The sequence below is a fragment of the Dermacentor albipictus genome, unplaced genomic scaffold (genome assembly GCF_038994185.2).
Source record: "Dermacentor albipictus isolate Rhodes 1998 colony unplaced genomic scaffold, USDA_Dalb.pri_finalv2 scaffold_14, whole genome shotgun sequence".
Lineage (NCBI taxonomy): Eukaryota > Metazoa > Arthropoda > Arachnida > Ixodida > Ixodidae > Dermacentor > Dermacentor albipictus.
The window spans coordinates 9,984,654-10,005,897 of NW_027225568.1; the positions used below are offsets into that span (position 1 = coordinate 9,984,654).

The 21,244-nt window shown below is 47.9% G+C and overlaps 1 protein-coding gene across 1 annotated transcript in view; it reads left to right on the forward strand.

Moving 5' to 3' along the window:
• LOC135913486 (uncharacterized) overlaps positions 1-21,244 on the forward strand; it is a 175,327-nt gene that overhangs the window by 113,968 nt on the left and 40,115 nt on the right. Inside the window, exons 15-17 of the mRNA XM_065446053.1 lie at positions 6,927-7,048; positions 7,599-7,895; positions 10,483-10,595. Of these exons, the coding sequence (XP_065302125.1) occupies positions 6,927-7,048; positions 7,599-7,895; positions 10,483-10,595 (532 nt within the window). The remainder of the gene's footprint in view (positions 1-6,926; positions 7,049-7,598; positions 7,896-10,482; positions 10,596-21,244) is intronic.

Below are 21,244 nucleotides of genomic sequence, written 5' to 3' on the forward strand. Positions count from 1 at the left end.
CTGATTATGAGGCACGCCGTAGTGGAGGACTCCGGAAACTTCGACCACCTGGGGTTCCAACGTGCACCTAAAGCTGAGTACACGGGTGTTTTCGCATTTCGCCCCCATCGAAATGCGGCCGCCGTGGCCGGGATTCGATCCCGCGACCTCGTGCTCAGCAGCCTAACACCATAGCCACTGAGCAACCGCGGAGGGTCCGATCCCGAAGATAGTGCAATGCAGGGCCTGCCCGCAGCAGAGGTGAAGGAGGCGTGAAGCACTTCCCATACATGGGCTGATCCCGTAGTTAGTGCAATGCCCGGCCGACCCGCGGCGGAGGGAAAGCAGGCGTTAAGCACTCCCCATGCGTGGGCCGATCCCGTAGTTAGTGCCATGCCCGGCCGACCTACGGCGGAGGTGGAGCAGGCGTTAAGCACTCCCCATGTCTGGGCCGATCCCGAAGATAGTGCAATACCGCTCCAACCCGCGGTGGAGGTGAAGCAGGCTTTAAGCACAACCCATACGTGGGCCGATCCCGACGATAGTGCTACGCCGGGTCGAACCGCGGCGGAGGTGCAGTTTGCCATTAAGGGGTGTACATATACAGCTTCGCTGGTCATCCTTCACAGAGTGGAAGAGCACTGAGTTTCTTTATTCGCTGGGGTTTCCGCTAAGACCTCGTCACGTGACCGCGCGAGCACTGCTTTCAAAACATTTCGCGAATAATCCATTAGGACAAGGTGCATGCGCCGTCGCGTCGTGAAAAGGCGAACTACGATCAATTTTCTTAATTCATTCAAGTGCGCTTCTCTGCATTGCGCATTTGCCGAAACCCTGGCGGCACCACCCGTCGTTCCTATGAAGACGAAGTATATGCTGGGACTTCTCTTTTGCGCATGGCGTTCATTGCGCGCGCCATGTCTACATTTTTCCCGTTCATGGATCCGTGTACAAGCTGATTGCAAGACTAAATACACCGCAAACTCGGCTGATCCCAGTTTCCCGCGAGGCAAACTGCCTCGCGGGAAAGCGATAGCTTTGCTAATATGAAAAAGGTTCCAGTCTCAGGGACGCTGCGAAGCGTAGTTGTGCCCTGAAAACAATGCTTCTCCTAATCATCTGCGTGTAGCAATGCTGTATGTGAAAGTTTTTGCATACGGCATGGAATTGGCCATGCGCTTTGAATAAATTAGGCTGTCTTCACATGTACGGACCGATATCGCTGATTCGGCCCGCGGACGTACATGATTTTACGCAGAATGACGTCTCGCGCAATATTGCCGCAGACGAACTGCTGGCAATGCGATTCGCTGTGCGTTATCTGTGGTTTTCGAAGCTGACCTTAGTTCAGGCTCGTCCGTGGGCTGATTTAACAATTCGTCCCGTTGTTCGAACCCAATTTTTAGGAGACCGCTGCTACGGATTTATTGATGCATCTCGGTAAATTTGACAAGGCAGCGCCATTCTTTCATCTCCCTTCGGTCGTTTCGAGCTGCACACCTTTGTTCTCGCCATGGCAAAGTCACTGGATGACAAAGAAGGCAAGAAGGAGTGAATTGCTTGGTTTTGGCTCTTCTTGGCATTGTTATACCACGAACAATAAGGTATAGAGGAGGGCCCATGAGGAAGAGACTTTGAAACGGACAGCGCGAGTGGCAAGGACCTTAGAGGACCCTCGAAAGCAATGGCATTGAGGCTGGGATTCGAGCCTGGCATGTTGAAAAGCGCTACAAAGACTGCGAAACGGTAATACAGCACCGCAATACACGCCGCAGATAATCTCACGTTTGCGTTATCGGTATTGCATCGTTTGAAGCAATAGTCCGATATATACCTCAAGCCACGTACTTTGTCAGTGGATCTCTCTCTTTTTTAGACCCTTAAGCTCGGGATCGAAATGAATGGTTCTGTGGCGCAATATGTCACCACTTCGACTGGATTGATTGAACACACTGACATCACAAGTGGGACAAATCGCTAAGTGCAGCTAATTACCAATGTTATGCAAACTATCAATAAATCAGCATAGGGTACATGGTTTAACTACGTTGTCAAAACCGGTGAGCGCATGTTCATACGAGTAGTAAGATTCCCATAAACTAGCTAGAGCAGTAGTTTCAAGATATCCTTTCGAAACTGTACCTATCAATGCATAGGCATTGAGGTCTTTCAGAAAAACAACGCTGCTGAATTTCACCTTAACCTTCGAGCACTGCCGGACTTCGTCGCAGTATGTGTCCTTATGAAACTAACCAAAATTTTTCTGCTCGGCTCGGCCTTCAATGGAGCGCAAGATGAAAGTGCCCCGAGTCTAGTCGCCTTTCCGGTGAGAGAAGCGACCAGTTTTCCACCATTATCTTACCTATCCACGTTTTAAGCGCTGTCAATTAAAGGCGGCCGAGACGCTTTATACCTACCCGGGTTCAGGGCCGACTGCGTACGTGAGATTTCGGAACTACGACGTCTGAACCATTTAGAAATCATTCTATATGATGTAACCCATCGCAATGAACTAAAGACATCTATCACGGACAAATCAAAGAAATCTTTAATCACGTAGTGTCCTCTGGGCTGTACTTGTCGGCGACAAGGTAGCCTCGCGGCCTACGGGATTATCTGCCTGAGTTATGTCGGATGCCCGGTTGCCCTATTCGGAAGTTCAAATCCTAGTATAAAGACTTTTTTTGACGATGGTGAGCTTGAAATTCACGTCCTCAAGTGCACAATATCTGCAGGCTTGGAGTGGCGCCTGACACCGGCAAAAGATGCCGAGAGCGACTGAGGCTATACTAATCCAGGTACAACCAAATTAGGAAGGCTCACTAAGCTTCTACAAGGACACTACCTCCCCAGAACAGGAATTAGCCTCCCTGACGCAGTGTTCGGCCACCACCTCCCAAATGATCTATACAATTCACCCACGGCCCTCAGTCCCCAGCAGCTGCAGAGTAAATATACCCTATGCAGATTGCGTGAAGTTAGTAAAAAATAAGCCTAAATGGCAGTGTGCATGGAATAGCGAAGAAAATAACAAACTACATTTAGTAAAACCTATTTTGGGAGGAGGAGGAGGAGGAGGAGGAGGAGGAGAAGGGGGAAGAGGAGGAGGAACTTTAGTATCACAGGAGCCGTTGCGCGGTTTATTCCTGGGTGGTTCCCTCTGACAGGGCTCCACTGGCGATTGCGGCTCGCCGGGCCTGGTCGAGGGTAGCCAGTTGGCTTCCCAGGTCCAGTTCGGAGACTCTCGCCTCCCAAGACCACGTAGTGAGTGTGTGTGTTGTTCTGGGAGAATGGATATCATGCAGCCATCAGGAACGTTTTATAGAAGTAATTTTATGCCGCCTGCGCATCGGACACTCACACCTAACACATAACTTTCTACTGACAAAACAAGACAAACCCTTATGTGAGAAATGTGGAGATGAACTCACTGTAAATCACATTGTATTCTCGTGCACACAACTCTAACGGCTAAGGAAAAAAATATTTTACTGCATTTTACAATGAACGCATTCCCTTCCATCCCAGTCTACTTTTAGGAGATAACCCACTTGTAGGAACTTCATCTGTTTTTTAGTTTTTTGAAAGACGAAGCGATCCAAAACGAGATATATCACAGAACTACTAATTCTAAGAATTCTTACGCAGTTTTTTCACGCATCTTATGATGCACCTCACCCATTTTCTCAGTCCGGAGAAGAAGGCTGAAATCTCCATTTGATTTGTTGGGCTCCTCAGAGTCCTTGTCCGGACAAGGACCTTCGCTGAGGATACCCAATTTTTGAAATAAATTGTACCATGTGTTTGGCGCATGATAGCCTGAGTTGCTTATGCGCCATAAAACCCAATACAATACAATACAATGCATCTTACCAAGGTGGCGGTCAGGCGTGTAACGCAGCAGAGGGTGCTCGGAATCTCTGGGTCCGGACAGACCGCCAATGGAAACTGACCCTGTCAACCTTTAATTGCCGAACTCTGTCGACTGAGGCTAGCTAGAAGGTCTGTTTGAGGAACTATCAGAAATTGTTTGGGATATCATCGGCCTTAGTTAGATTAGAACTGGTGAGGCTTATACATTGCTGAATAACGGACATGTCATCTGCTTTAGAGGTCTGTCTCCCAGATAAGAAGCAATACGGGGTAGAACTTTTAGGCCATAAGGACATAGTGGGCAGCATTGGCGAATTCTACAGCATTAATGAGTGGGTAGCTGTAGTCGTAATCAAACTTAATGAGAGGTATATAAAAAGGTAGTGCAAGCCTACGCTCCTACATACAATCACCATAGTGATGAAGCAGACCAGCTTTATTAAGATATTCAATTAGCAGGATGTAGAAGTTATAGGTAGGGTAAATTGCAGTCATCATAGGTTAATGAGGGCTAGGATTCGCATTCATTTGAAGAGAGAAAGAGTAAAATTGGTCATGAAGAAACAGGCAAACCTAGAAGCAGTAAGTGTAAAAGAAGACAAATTCAGGCTGGTACATGCAAACAAATATGCAGCCTGAGAACAGACAGATGAAGATGACATAAAGGCAATGAATGAAACCGTAACTAGGCTGGTTTGAGAGGCAGCCATTGAAGTGGGAGGCAAGGCTCCAAGGCAAACACTAGGCAAGCTCTCCCAAGTAACAAAGGATCTAATAAAGAAACGACAAAGCATGAGAGTCGCCAACTCAAGAGATCAGATACAGTTCGTGGAACTGTCAAAACTGATCAAAAAGGCAAAAGTAAGTGATATTCGCAACTATATTGTGAGAAAGACTGAATAAGCCGTAAAAAATGGACGCAGCCAGAAATCAGTGAGAAAGAAACTTGGCATAGGACAAACTAAGGTATATGCACTGAAAGATAACCAGGGTATTATCATATAGTAAAAGCAGCAGAAGAATTCTATACTGACCTGTACAGTACCCAGAGGAGTCGGGATACCGCAATTAGAAACAGTAATGAACAGGATACAGAAACTCGTGCTATAACTAGCGATGAGGTCCGAAGGGCCTTGCAAGACATGAAAGCAGGAGGAGTGGCGGGAGAAGATAGACTAACAAGCGACTTAATCAAAGATGGAGGAGACATAATGCTTGGAAAACTGGCGGCGCCTTATACGAAGTGTCTATCGACCACAAGGGTCGCAGAAAACTGGAAGAATGCAAACAATATAATAATCCACAAAAAGGGAGACCTTAAAGAATTGAAAAATTATAGACTCATTTGCTTACTCCCATCATTATAAAATATTTGCCAAAATAATCTTCATAGATTAAGGTCAACACTGGAATTTAGTCAACCAAGGGAACAAGCTGGCTTCACGAAAGGTTGCTCTACAATGAATCACATCCATCTCATTAAACAGGTTATCGAGAGATCCGCAGAGTACAATAAACCTCTCTATATGGCTTTAATAGATTACGAAAAAGCATTTGATTCAGTAGAGATACCAGCAGTCATAGAGGCATAGCGTTATCAAGGAGTACAGAACGCTTAAGTAAATACATTGGAAAATATCTACAGAGGTTCCACAGTTCCCTTAATTCAACACAAGAAAAGCAGGAGTATACCTATAAAGAAAGGGGTCAGACCGGGAGACACAATCTCTCAAATGTTATTCACTGCATGCTTGGAAGAAGTATTCAAGCAAATAAACTGGGAAGGCTTAGGAGTAAGGATCGACGGCGAATATCTCAGCAACCTTCGATTTTCCGATGACATTGTGCTATTGAGCAACAATGCACACGAGTTACATCAAATGATTGAGGACCTAAAAAGAGAGGGTGTAAGAGTTGGGTTGAAGATTATAATGCAGAAGACAAAGATAATGATAAATAGCCGGACAAGGGAACAAGAGTTCAGGATAGCCTGTCAGCCTCTAGAGTCTGTGAAGGAGTACGTTTACCTAGGTCAACTAATCACAGGGAAGCGATCATGAGAAGGAAATTCATAGAAATATAAAAATGGGTTGGATCGCCTACGGCAGACATCGTGAGCTCCTGGCTGGAAGCTTACCAATATCATTGAAAAGGAAGGTATACAATCAGTGCATTATACCGGTGCTGACATATGGGGCAGAGACTTCGCGACTGCGAAAGAAGCTTGAGAACATGTTAAGGACCGCGCATAGAGCGATGGAACGAAGAATTCTAGGCATAACTTTAAGAGAAGAAAGAGAGCGGTTTGGATCAGAGAGCAAACGGGTATATACGATATTGTTATTGAGGTTAAGAGAAAAAAATGGCAGTGGGCAGGTCATATAACGCGCAAATTATAAAGCGTTGGGCGCTTGGGGTGACAGAATGGGTACCAAGAGAAGGGAAGCGCAGTAGAGGACGGCAGAAGACTAGGTGGGGCGATGAAATTAAGAAATTCGCGGGCGCTAGTTGGAATCGGTTAGTACAGGTCAGGGGTGAATGGAGATCGCAGGGAGAGGCCTTTGTCCTCCAGTGGACTTATAACAGGCTGATGATTATGATGATGACAGATAGTGGTAATCTGCCGTGCAAGTAACGTCCACCTCTCCCTGTTATCTAGCGCAAGTTGTGGCATTGCGCCATCTGGTATACGCGATTTTCAAGTATGCAGTACCTAAGAAGGCAAACCGTCAAAGAGGGGCCTTACCTTGCACCGTAGACTCGTCGTACGGAGAAAGTATTTCTTGAAGATTTGTAAGATCGGTTCGCAAATTCGGTGCCTGTAGTACGGGGGGAATCTAGCCCTGTCACAGTAACGCACTGCGCTGTAAACTCCACCGTATGAAATCGACAAGTGAGTCCTTCGGCTGACTGCGCCACAACAATGATTAATGCGCTTGAAATGTTTGGCTTGCAGCGGTCGCACACGTCATCGGCAAGGCAGTCGGTTATTTATGTTGTTTCAAAACGTCGTCTCTTACCCATTTTTTCCTGTCCACGTTAATGATTGCTTTTGTTGATTTTTCTTCTGGTAGGCTCTGACCTCGATGGCGACGAGTACTCGGTGTTGTGGTACGAGGACCTCATCTTCAAGGCCAACTGCAACCCAATGAACTACAACCACGACTCACCACGTGAACGGAAATCACCTATTGGGGCGAGTACTTTGTATGTTAGAATAAATGCTGTGAGCGTAGAACACGGAGTCAACCGGCGAAGAGAGAGCGTAAAAAGAACGTTGAGTTGCCCTAGGCTACATGCCTGGGAGCAGCGAATGGAGAAATATCTTGGACTAGCTAGTGTTTTGCACAAGGCGACGCGAACGCCATGCCAGTACACAGGAAACGGTAGGTCACGTAATTGCACAGAATGTGAACGTACATGTGAGGTGCGATGTCTGTGGAGAACATGTACATTGTGCAGCAGCCCTCCGATATAAAAGAAGCTGCAGCCGTGCATTGCTATTACACGTATGGTACGCTTCGAGCGTGCGCATGCACAGCAATGGTACTAACTCTATGACGTGCGCCCTTTCACGCAGTCTGAACGGCTGTCGGCCACGCAACGACAATGACTTGCCTGCATTTTCGTGCTTTCTTTAAAGCCCTTTGCTGTAAAAAAATATTAATGAATGTGACGAGGGAAGCCCGCACCGCCAAAGCATTCCCTTAACCGCTGCCTCTTCGATTCGAATATCCTTCCGGCAGGTACAAGACATGATCGACTTCTTCTGCCAGTACATCAAGGGCGACAAGATCGGCCTCATAGCGAACGCGCACCTCGTGTGGGCGGACTTGCTGGACGCCGGCATCAATTCGCGCCGCTGCCGCGATCTCGCCCGCAAGTGCGCGGTCAACCTGGACTTCGCAAAGTGCGGCGACCTCAAAGGATTGCAGAACGCCGAGAAGCCGCCCATGTACCCAGATTTCATGGAGAAGCAGGACACGAAGAACACGTACTGCTCGCGAAAGGTCCTGGGCCAGCTGTACAGGAACTGCAAGAAGGTACCGTGCAGTCTGATCTGTTCGACAATTTATATGGAGAAGCATAACTGCGAGTCGGCCTAGTTGGAACATATTCATTATTTAACAACTTTTTGTGCGCAAACAGAGAGGGACAAAGAAGAGGGGCAGCACAAGGACAAGCGCTTTCTAACAACTGGTTTTATTTTCGAAAAACTTCCTGCTTAAATACCCCAGATCTGCGCGATCTGGTCAAACAGAGCACGCCTATAGCGCATATAACCCTTGAGATAAAATGCGTGGACCAAAGCCACCCGGTCAACATAAAAACATCAAGGCGCATGTAACAAGCACTTACGATGAACATACGTTATAGATGTGATGACAACAGCGAATTTTCTTTATCCAGCAATGAAACAGAAGGATGGCTGATGCATTTTTCCTTATGTTTTTCAATCCAGTGCGCTTCCACAATTTCTCTCGCGGTTTGATTCTTATGCCTACACAAAATTACGGCGCTACTAAGACACGGTGAGCAATTGTGTTCTTGACACTGCATAGCCAAATGCGTACCAAGGGCGACCTTTCAAACTAGATAAGTGTTCCCTTAGTCTCGTGTTGATGCTTCTTGAAGTCTGCCCTACGTATACCTGACCACACGTCATAGGAATCTGATAAACAACGTTTTTCACGCAATCAACAAATTGGTTCTTACGTGGATGTCTAACGCTACATTCATTCTTTGCAGGCCAGAATCAAAGGCAGACGGATTTGGTTTCCAAGGTTACAGTGATTCCGTATGTTCATGGCCTTTCACATAGACTTAAAAAGATGGCTGGGAGTTACGAAGTAAAAGTGGTGTTTTCGGCAAAAAACAAAGTAGGTAGTGTGTGTTCTAAGGTTAAAAATAAGTTCGAAAGAAAGGATGATGCAAAGAATGAATGTAGCGTTAGACATCCGCGTAAGAACGAATTTGTTGATTGCGTGACAAACGTTGTTTATCAGATTCCTATGACGTGTGGTCAGGTATACGTAGGGCAGACTTCGAGATGCATCAACACGAGACTAAGGGAACACTTATCTAGTCTGAAAGGTCGCCCTGGTACGCATTTGGCTATGCATTATCAAGAACACGATTGCTCACCCTGTCTTAGTAGCGCCGTAATTTTGTGTAGGCATAAGAATCAAACCGCGAGAGAAATTGTGGAAGCGCACTGGATTGAAAAACATAAGTAAAGGAGCTGGCAGAAACCAAGGACCGACATAACGGTCAGCCTGTTCCTCTCCCGCGTTTGTCGCCAATGTTCGCTCGTCAAGGCTTTGTTGACAGCTTCCCCGTCACCAAACCGACAGTCAGTGCACGGACCGCGTCGACAGTTGGTGATTGAGGTCGAGATTAAAGGCCGACTGCAACAAAATCTCGGGTTGCGTAGAACGCCTAGGCTATAGACAGCGTTTTAGAGCAGCCTCTGAGCAAAATTTTACATTTGAAGTACCAGTAGACGCGTCACAAAAGAATCGCAAAAGTAGATTTTGATATCGGAACTAAAAAATAGAAAAGAAAACGCCGCCGTGACCTTTCGTCGCAAGTGGCGCCTATAACTCGGTAATGCACGGCTCCTCTGCTCGATCTCCGACGTTAGCCCCTTCAGCCACGGCGTACACGTTTGTGGACGCGATCTATTTTTGCCATTTCCGCGCAGTAATTGCAAGGAATAGAGAGCGAACATTAAGCTTTGAGCAAATTTAATATTATGCTTTCCTAAGGTACACCCACTTCACTTCTGAGTGAAACGCATCACTTCAGACGACCGCTTTGCGGAAGGAACTACCACGTTTGACGGGACGTTTGAAGTGGGGCGGTTCGGTAGTGAGTGCAAAAGGTATTTTTCCCCTTGTTTTAATGCTTTCGCCCAATAATTAACATGTACACGTAATTCGAGTGCGTGATTCAATATTTTTTATGAAGAAACGTAATATGACTGACTGTGCAATAAATTAGTATTTCATTGCTATGTTATGATGATAGGTCACTATATATAATGACCAGAGTGATTCTCCCACATTCACTTGGTTTCTGCGGAGTCTCCAGCACCTTGGCATAAAATTACGCAAATTGCGCATATTTTCGACGGTCGAACATGATCCTTAACTGAAAGGGTTAGGCATCATACGCGCCTGCCCCCGACGCGCCCGAATAGTCCGGAGGCGGTGTACTAGGACTCAGTCACATCCTCTAACCACCCGGTGCAGGTGTCTTCTCCTAAGGTACCGTTTAAAGCCTGCTTATAAGGAAAGTAGACAATTAGCAGCTCTGCAGCTTTAAGATTGCTTCGGTAGTATGAACGAATCATTCACTGCCAACTTAGCCAAACTGAAGTTTCGTTGCGGTTGGCCTTTAAGTACGCTTGCCCTAAACACGGGTGATAATGTAAATACTTGTCTACACGCTGTACTAACGTTTTTGCTTGTGACTAGATGTTAGTTGCGGCGCAAAAATAGAGGCCGAAAACTCCCGTCGCGTAGGTTTCTTTGCACTCAATCCGTTTGCGGCACAATTCATTCGTGCGAAAGTGCCCAAACAGCATTTCTGAGCACATACGAATCGCATGGTTGTAATGTTGAGCAGGTCGAGCTGAGCACTGAGTGCCTGGACGTGGTAGACGACACCCTGCCAGACGAACGACTGCTGCTGGAAGGCCGAGAAGCATTCGTGCCGGAAGCTAAGGCAGCCTACCGAAGGTACGACTGCGGGATGCCCTTGCTATCCCTAGAATAAAACTGAATATAGGCTAACGCACCTCAGTGGCAACAGTGCCACAGCAGTATTACACCCTTCGGGTTTTATTTTGTCCCACAACGAAAAACGTCATGGATCTTGCGAGAACTTGCTTTCTCCTGCGTGCCGCGCTCGCTGCATGCCGGGAGACCCGCACGCAGTTCATGACAGGAAAGTACCGGGCGCGAAGCTTTAACCAAAGGCAATGCAGGGAAGACAGCTATCCTCATAGTCGAAGATAAGGCAGAAACAAGCGCAAAATCTTTTTTTTTAGGGTGGCATTATGCTGCTGAACATAGGATCACCAGTAGCAGCACACAAGCAGATTGTCCTTGTGATGAGATTTCGTGACGCGTTCGTCGGCTCGTTCGATAGCCCCAGTTACCCAATTTTCTCACGCAGCTCTCTGCTAAAGCGTCTCACAGCCACGATGTTGCCCCCCGCGGAAGCCCTGACGGAAAAAGTGCCGCTGTGCGTACGAAGGGCTCCTATTCCTGAGCCACGATAATCAGAAAGTCTGGAGTACGTTCCTACCCGTAAATAACAGCTGCCTTCGCAAAAGTTGCAGCCCATAAACAAAAAAGTACTGCGCAGAGTTCTTGACCTGTGTGCATACTGCAGGCGCTTTATCGAGGACGTCTCTCGCATCGCTATGTCTCTGACTCTTCTCACAAAACTATAAAACGTCAATTTCAAGTGGAAAACATCGCAGGCGTTTTCAAGAACTTAAACCACGCCTGCAGTCATCACCTATACTTTCATACTTCGACGAAGGCGCCGATACGGAAATCCACACTGGCACAAGTAGCGTAGGCCTCGGTAAAATATTAGTCGAAATGAAAGACGGACTGAAAGTGTCCAAGTAGAGAATGTATGCGCCAAGGTAGCCTATGGATGCTATACTCTAATAAAAGCTCGCCGATATTTTTCACGGGCTGCTGTACTTCGCGCACTGTACTTTTCACTATGTCACTGCCACATCAGTTACTGCCTGAATTCATGGGGTGTCACGTAGACTTTCTCTAGAACGACTCCAAAAGCGAATGTTGAGATTCATAACCCACGATCAACCTATACGTAACATCTTTCAGTCGCAACACGTTCTGTCAGTTCCGAAGTTGCGTGACTACAAGATTGCTATTTGCATCAATAATATAACTGATAGAAACTCGCCTCTTCCTGTTCATCTTTTTTCCGTTCCTATATGCAATACGCGTCATGCTTCAAACGGTAACTTTACTGTACCCAAATGTCGTTACGTTTATGAGGAAAGAATAATAGAATATAGTGGAACTAAAATATGGAACATGATCCCCCTTGAAATAAAACTGCGCGTAACTTCGGCTTAGCATGCAAGTTACTTTTTCTGTTTATGCAAGATCTGTGAACTTGCGAGTCTGTTGACAGACATGGCTGAGATTTGTGCTCACTATATGTTCCTGACGTGTTATGCGTATACTTATATATACGTATGTATATGTGTATGTTATATATATATATATATATATATATATATATATATATATATATATATATATATATATATATATATATATATATATATATTGCCGCGACGCCATCTGTGCCCAACCACGCTGACGACGAGGACGACGACCTCGTGTGTGCAAGCGAGCGTGCTAGAGAAGAAGAAGCGAACACTGCACGCTTGTTCTAATTGTCAATGTTAAAATAACGCTCTCCGCTCTTCTCTCAAGTGAGCCGTGACACTGGTGGAGGTGCTGGGTATCGCATCATCGCCTCATGATAGGGACGACTCCTGCGAGTAGCCCTGCGTCCAGCCCTTCAAGACATCATCCCCGCGTCGAGACACCTGTGCACCGTGTAAGCCGCCGCCTGCAAGGTCTGTGCCCGGAATTCGGTCTCTTGCAACGAACTTCGTCAGCGACCTCAATGACTCAGGAAATGGCGATTCCAAGTCCAACACACGTGACTATCCAAAACAATCTAGTCCCCTCAAGCTTCCACGGTGACACGTACGAAGACGCCGAAGACTGGCTGGACCAGTACGAACGCGTGGCTAAGGTCAATCAGTGGCGTCCGGACCAGAAGCTTTCTAATGTGTACTTCGCTCTTGAAGGTAGCGCAAGGACGTGGTTCCAAAACCGCGAGGCACATTTGGCAACGTGGGACGAATTTTGCCGTCGGCTACTTGACACCTTCGGAAGCACTGATCGCCGAGATAATGCACAACGACTTCTCGAGTTGCGCATTCAGAAGCCCAATGAAAGTGTCTCCATGTTTGCCGAGGACATGTCTCGTTTGTTTCGTCGCGCGGATCCCAACATGCCGGATTCGAAGAAGCTGAGCCATCTCATGCGCGGCGTCAAAGAACAGCTATTCGCTGGTCTCGTGCGTAACCCGCCTACAACGGTGGAAGAATTCATTAAGGAAGCCACAGCAATCGAGCGGGCGCTCCAGCAGCGTTGTCGGCAATACGAACGCCTGACTAACGATGCGCCTGCAGGAGCCGCAGTACTCACAGTGACAGACGAGACCTCGCTGCGTCAACTGATAAGAGACATTGTGCGCGAGGAGATTGCGAAGCAAACTGTGACACCGAAGGAGTTTACTGTTGCTTCGGTCGCTGAAGTTGTTCGCCAAGAAATTCGGCAAGCATTAGCACCTCCTGAGCCGCTCCCTGAACTGAGTCCCGAGCCGCGCTTCGAGCCACGCGCATATAGCTACGCAGACGCTGTCCGTCGCCCGCTTTCTACCATGCCGGTACAGCAGTACCACCAGCGGCCACCTATTGCTGCCTGGACACAGAGGGAGCATTTCAGGCGACCCCAGCCTCGCAGGACCGACGTATGGCGCACTGCTGACCGCCGACCATTGTGTTTTCACTGTGGCGAACCAGGGCACATTTATCGTTTTTGCCCTCATCGCCAGCGTGGCATCCAGGAAATGTCACCTGCCACTCCGCGCCAGTTTCCAGAGAGACATCCACGCTTCGACGACAGTGTCAGTCAGGAACAAGGCAGCTCAGCTAATCTGCGGTCGCGCTCGCCGTCTCCATTACGTTATTCTTCGCCGAACCGTCGCAGCTTCGGCGACGTGGTACGACGCCGCTCTCCAAGCCCACGGCGGGGAAACTGAAATCAGCGACCTCCGGGGGGAAGGTTGCAAGTCGTCGAACCGCCGAAAATCCCCCATTATTACTGAGAAACGAGCACAGCAACCCGGAGAAAAGGGCCGCCGACGAATTTGTAAGTGCCGACCTACTCTAAACAATTGATGGGTACGACGTGACAGCTTTAGTTGATACTGGTGCAGACTTTTCAATTATGAGTGAGCAGTTGGCAGACCGGCTTAAGAAAGTCAGAATGCAATGGACGGGCCCTTATATTCGAAATGCCGGGGGCCAGGTAATGGTACCTACAGGAAAATGTACTGCACGGCTCCAGATAGGAAATACAGCTTTTGTCGCCACTTTTATGATTTTAAAAGAGTGCTGCAGATCACTCATCCTTGGAACGGACTTCTTGCGGGAGTACGGCGCCGTGGTTAACATACGGGACGGCGAGATAACCTTGTCAACTAGTACAGACACGAGCCAAGACGAAGAGCGCCGACGTACATCGTTACGTGTCGCCGACGACGACGTCTGCATACCACCTCTATCATGCAGTCTTGTCTGCGTAAGTTGCGGAGAACAGTTTGACAAGGACGGTGTAGCCGAACAACTAACTGCACTTCTGTTCCATCAAGGTATTGCCATCGCTCGGGGTATCGTCAGCCTAATCGGCGGTCGCACAGAGGTACTACTGACAAATTTTACCAGTGAACGCCGGCACATCAGTAAAGGCACCGCTGTGGCGTACTTTGACGAAATGGACCACGTCCAACACTGCTTTGCTGTACAGCAGGAATCAACCACCGATACGATGCCATCTATGCCCGTCGTCGACGTCGACCCAGGTTTAGCGCCGCAACAGAAACAAGGGCTCAGAGAACTGATTGACCATTTTAAAGACTGCTTCTCTACAACGTCCCGAGTGCGTCAAACACCACTGACGAAACACCGCATCATTACGGAGGAAATAGCAATACCCATCCGACAGCATCCGTATCGCGTGGCTGAGAAAGAGCGTGAAGCAATACAGCAGCAAGTCAAGCAAATGCTGGACGATGATGTTATCCAGCCGTCGAAAAGCCCTTGGGCATCGCCCGTGGTACTCGTTAAGAAGAAGGATGGCAGCCTGAGGTTTTGTATCGACTATCGCAAGCTCAATCGGGTCACGAAAAAAGATGTGTATCCCTTACCACGCATCGACGATTCCCTCGACAGGCTACGGCATGCACGTTACTTCTCATCGATGGACTTAAAAAGTGGATACTGGCAAATAGAGGTCGATGAGCGGGATCGCGAAAAGACTGCGTTTGTGACGCCTGATGGGCTCTATGAATTCAAAGTTCTTCCTTTTGGTTTGTGCTCCGCCCCAGCCACGTTCCAAAGACTAATGGATACTGTTCTCTCAGACCTTAAGTGGAAGACTTGCTTAGTGTACCTAGACGATGTGATTGTTTATTCTGCCACATTTGATGAACATCTCAGTCGGCTACGGTCAGTTCTTCAAGCCATACGGTCCGCTGGGCTTACCTTAAAACCTGAAAAGTGCCACTTTGGCTATCAAGAACTACAGTTCTTGGGCCACATTGTAAGTCACACAGGCGTCAGACCTGATCCTGAGAAAATCGCAGCCGTCGCAAAGTTTTCAAGGCCTACGGACAAGAAGGCAGTCAGACGCTTCCTGGGCCTATGCTCATATTACCGGCGATTTATTGCGGGTTTTGCACGCATCGCCTCACCGCTCACCTGCCTAACCAGAGAAGATGTCACGTTTATGTGGGGCGAGGAACAGGAGACGGCATTTAATGAGTTGCGGCACCGTCTACAAACTCCGCCTGTTCTTGCCCACTTTGACGTGGATGCGCCGACAATGATCCACACCGACGCCAGCAATGTGGGTCTAGGTGCCGTCCTTGTTCAGCGGCAAGACGGCGCTGAGCGTGTCATCGCTTACGCGAGTAGAACACTGTCACGTGCCGAGTCGAACTACTCCACCACAGAGAAGGAATGCTTGGCTGTCGTATGGGCCATTACCAAGTTCCGCCCGTACATATATGGCCGCCCATTTCAAGTCATAAGTGACCATCATTATCTCTGTTGGTTGACCAACATGAAAGATCCATCTGCACATTTGGCACGCTGGAGCCTACGGCTTCAAGAGTACGACATGACAGTGGTCTATAAATCGGGAAGACAGCACTTAGACGCTGACTGCCTGTCCAGATCACCGATCGAGTCGTCAGGCCGAGATGATGACGAATCCGCAGGCTTTTTAGGAGTTGTTGGTGCAGCTACCATCTCTCAACAACAGCAAGATGACCACGAGCTCGCTTCACTAATTGATTTCTTAAAAGGCCGCACCACAAACAAGCCCAGATTGTTCTCAAGGAACTTGTCATCATTCTGCATGCGAAACAGTGTTCTTTTTAAGAGGAACTTCTCTTCAACAGGGAAGAGATATCTACTGGTCATCCCTAAAACTCTCCGCAGTGAAATCTTGCAGGCCTGTCACGATGAAGCTACGTCGGGCCACCTAGGCTACACCAGAACCTTAGCACGGATCAAAGAGAAATACTACTGGCCACGGCTCGCAACACACGTGAAGCACTACGTTCGAACGTGCCTTGACTGTCAGCGACGAAAAGTGCCACCTACGAAACCTGCCGGACTATTACATCCCGTTCAAGTGCCGGAAACACCGTTTGCACAAATTGGGATGGACCTTTTGGGCCCATTCCCAATATCCACTGCAGGAAATAAGTGGATCATAGTTGCGACAGATTACCTTACGCGTTATGCAGAAACCAAAGCACTTCCGAGCAGTACAGCAGCCGAAGCCGCGCAGTTCTTCATCGAAAACGTCGTTCTTAGGCACGGTGCTCCAGCGGTCATCGTAACCGACAGGGGAACCACATTCACGGCTGAACTTTTGCGAACTGTACTCACGCTCAGTGGCACAGCACACAGAAGGACGACAGCTTATCACCCGCAAAGCAATGGACTTACGGAGCGCCTCAACAAGACTCTTGCAGACATGTTGTGCATGTATGTCGATGTGGAACACAAGAACTGGGACCAAATATTACCCTACGTAACGTTTGCTTACAATACGGCTCGACAAGAAACAACAAGAATGACGCCATTCAGTCTCCTCCACGGTCGAGAAGTGACTACAATGCTGGATGCTATGCTTCCTCATGATTCGAGCGATTCCGAGAATGACGCCGCAGATTTTACAGAGCGCGCCGAAGAAGCAAGACAGCTCGCACGCGTTCGCATAACTAGCCAGCAAGACCGTGATGCGCGACGTTACAATCAACGCCATCGATGCGTCGTCTACCAGCCCGGCCAAAGAGTCTGGGTTTGGGCTCCAGTGCGCCGCCGAGGCCTCGCGGAGAAACTTCTGCGCCAATACTTCGGACCGTACAAGGTTCTACGACGCCTTAGCGACGTCAACTATGAAGTCATTCCTGACATCCAATCCTGCTCGAGGCGCCGTCAGGACCTGCCTGAGACTGTGCACGTGGTGCGCATGAAACCTTATTTGACTGAATGACATGGACACTTGCTGGTGGGCTGGACACCGGGTGCTACCCGCCAAGCATCGGGACGATGCTCCTTCTGAAGGGGGGCAAATGCCGCGACGCCATCTGTGCCCAACCACGCTGACGACGAGGACGACGACCTCGTGTGTGCAAGCGAGCGTGCTAGAGAAGAAGAAGCGAACACTGAACGCTTGTTCTAATTGTCAAGGTTAAAATAACGCTCTCCGCTCTTCTCTCAAGTGAGCCGTGACAATACATATATGCTTCTCAGTATTTTTTGCATGCTTTTTATTCTATGGCTTACCTGGGCCGGTATTTTGTAGCGATGCCTTTTCCGATTCTATGCTTTTTCAGGCTTTTCGCGCTTGCCCAGTGGTCAGAGCGACGGTCTGCCCACATTATCAACGGGATCTGGTGGCCGTGTGTGGTGGGTGATAAGAATTGCATAGAATAAGGCATAAGGCATCGCTACAAAATAGCGGCCCTGTGCATATTTGCTGTATATTGCACTGGATCGGCGCCACTAGTCATTTTAGGCTGTTGGTCCAAATATTTTTGTACGTAAATTTCTGATGTTTTTGAGAAATAGTTTCAATTTTAGTTTCATAGCTTCCGGCAGCCGGTTGCTGTCGAAAGCAGAAGTCAATTCTTCTACGCCCTTGTAGGGGATCGTTGCAGTTATCATTAAATAATACTTTAGCATTCGCGTATCGTGCGCGCTTGTCCCATCGTTGGAATATCATTGGTATTCTCTACTAGCCATAAGCTGCTTTCGCTTCGTTCTTTTCTCCTGGCCGGCACCACCTCTTTGTACTCCTAGGCCCCTAATTCACTATAAGCTTTTCGTTCGCAAGTGATCTTTGACATTGGCCGGATGCCTTCACTAAGCTGTCCAGCATCAAGACTGATTGTAGTTTGCTCTTAAGAATATTTCTAGCATAATTATTTGTTCTCCAATGCAAGTCTGGTTCGTATATATAGTCCTGCTTGGCGGCAGCGCCGTTTGGTAGTTGGAGAGTCATTCAGTGGCTTTTTTCATTGTGCCGGGCGCGCCTAACCCACACTGCATAGAAACACCGCCGCTTTCATCGCTCTTCGCGGTGTCTTTGCCGCTGTAGTCACCAAATTCACTTCGGTGTCGCAGCAGATGGTTTAAACTAGCCCGTTTGTAAGGAACTCCTTCCAATCTAAATCACGTCTGCGAACTGCACATTTGGACTGCCTATGCGCAAAATGCGCGAAGCATTCCATGTGCATATAGCTGCAACTTACTCAATGGACTATATACTCCGTACACAAACAGGATGCCTAGCATATTTTGTCAGCTTCACGGATGCACTTGTCGACCATGAAAGTAAAAAATGAACCTTTTTCGCGAAAGCGGTAAACCCGCATGAAAACGGTGCTGGCTGTGATGACTGGATGCTGCGTACTGGTAACGTTTGTAATCTCAAGCTACGAGCTAACTAACGCAATGTTATGCTTGGCTTGGCGAAATACATCGATATTTTTGAATTTGGTGACGTCGTCCTTTCACTTACCTTGTAACGCTAAAGCTTTTGGCGTCTTGAAAGCTATGAAAAAAAAAACTCAAACGTAGATACAATCGACGCCGATAAACAGCGTGAGAGCAACACGCTTGACACGATCGTCTATGCATGCAGGACACGACTGCATGGTCTTCCTTATACATAATTATTTTATGAATGATAAAATTAGATTTTTCTGACTAAGTGACAATACAGTTTGCTTCGCCTCACATTGGCGCATATGTAGTTATGACCCGGCGTGCTTGAGAAAGTTACGGTTCCTAAATTTTCAGTAACGAAAATGTCTTCGTCTTTTCAGACGTGTGCGCCCGCCTGTGATGCGCTGCAACCTATTTATGCCGCGTTTTATAGTTGAATTAGAAATGAACACTTGCAGATTGAATGTGTTGAGTTCGGGAAACGCTCTTTCCCAATATTTCCTGTGTATTTCAAGTAGTACAGGTTTCAGTCCGCTCTGACCACAACGGATTGTGCGAATTTTGCCGTTATTGTGATAGCACTTAAAAGGACACTCCAGGCGCATTTCTGCCGTCGGCGTCAACCTTGCCGTTATCTTCCATATCAAGTCCAAGGGTGATAAAATCGTGGCCGCACACCGTTGCTGTATGTGCGGGCGCAAGCGTGCGAGGGCGAGCCGGCGATCGTGGCTAAATCTCGCGCACAACAGGGAGGAAAGAAGGAAGCATGCCGCCTTCTGTCACCGCGAGGCTCCTGGAGGTGGGGGGGGGGGGGAGGAGTCGTTTTCCTCCGGCCGGTGCGGTAGCCCGCGAGCGCCTACCCGAGTCGCTTATCTCGAAAGCCATCTGCGACGTGTACAGAGCGCACCGCGCGCATGTTTTCGCGGCTTAGCTCGCGTTGATGCGAGCGGCAGTATGAAGGTCAATTCGCTCGCTGCTGCTGCCGCGCTTACGCCAGCGTTTTGACAGCGAGTTTCCGCGGTCATCGAGTGAGATATGTTTGTTTGCTTGTGCGCGCGAAACATCACGCTTGTTAATATAGTTAGTAAGCCTATGTTTACAACTTTATACATCCGGTAAAACTACTATCCTTGCCTAGTATCGTTCTCCACTAATTTGACATTGCAATCGATGCTTAGCCTTTCGGGCGAAACTGCGAGGTTATTTTTTTAGTGGATGGCCATTTTAGCTTCTATGACACCTTATTCACCTTGCGGATTTCCACCAGAATATACTTACACAAAGGCGAATGTAAAGTAACCCAAGTAATTACCTATCAGGAAGTTGAACATCCGTATAGCCACCGTAATCGCTCAGAGCGAATCACCATCGTGCAAACTTCTTTACTATAATACGAATACTTGTTCACTTATCCACGCCATACCAGCGATACCGACAACTTCTGCTGGATGTACTGGAGAGAAGTACGGGTGATCAGCTACTGGTATGTTATATTCCTTGCTGTCATATACCGCAAGCAGCCTGGTTAGCTTAGCTTATTGACCCTTTTCGCGGAGCAGTTTGTTCTAGAGAATTGAGATGGCGCTTTCGGTGGCTTGCCGCACGTAACCTCAGCGACAGCGCACGAATGCGAAACCACTACCGCTTCCACCTTGCTTCTGTGCGATCACCTGTCGGTAATGCAACTGAGTTTTGGCGAACGCACTGCGCTCCATTCATGCCGGATTGAATCATGTGTATTGAAGACGTGTGCAGTAGTTGGCTGCAAATAATAGTGACTAGTATGTTAAAGAATGGAATGAATCTGTGTGGCCGAATTCGCAGACCGCTGCTGCAACTGTCTGTATGTGTTACGGGCACTTCGAGATCACTTTCCTTGAGGATACAGAAATTTGCTCATCCGCCAGCGTTGCATCGCTAACCTTCAAAGAAAGTGATTCAGCCCAAGAACGTCGGCAAGAGTTAGTGCGGTTCGTTAGACAATGACAAAGGGAGCAGCGCCGCTTCCTGTCATATTAAGTTTCACGCACAGTATCAACACACATCCACCCCAACTTGCACGGAAAGTATATGCGCATCATATACGCGCAATAAGTAACGGACTGCACTGATAGCGCAGGAATGGTTGAGGCTGAATGTTTCGTGATGGTCCAGAAGAGTAAGCGAGTTATTAGCGATAATAAATCTTTGCTACAAGGTATTACGAAGTAAAAACAGCTGCAATTCCAGCCTTACGCGCAGCAAGAACAAATCTCTCGGAAGTAAGCACTCCCATGAGTGATTAGGAACAATATAATCAGATAGTGACCGCATCGAGGAAGTCAGAAATGTGACATGCCGCTGCTTCACAATATTTGCGAAATAAAGAACGAAGAGGAAAACACACTAATCCTGATTCAATACATGAGCGGAAAGATGGGTAGCTTGAAATAGATACTTGGCCGCGATTTTAGAACAAGCACGTTATACGCTACTCCCTCCATTTCGACAAAGCTTAATGAGCTCGGA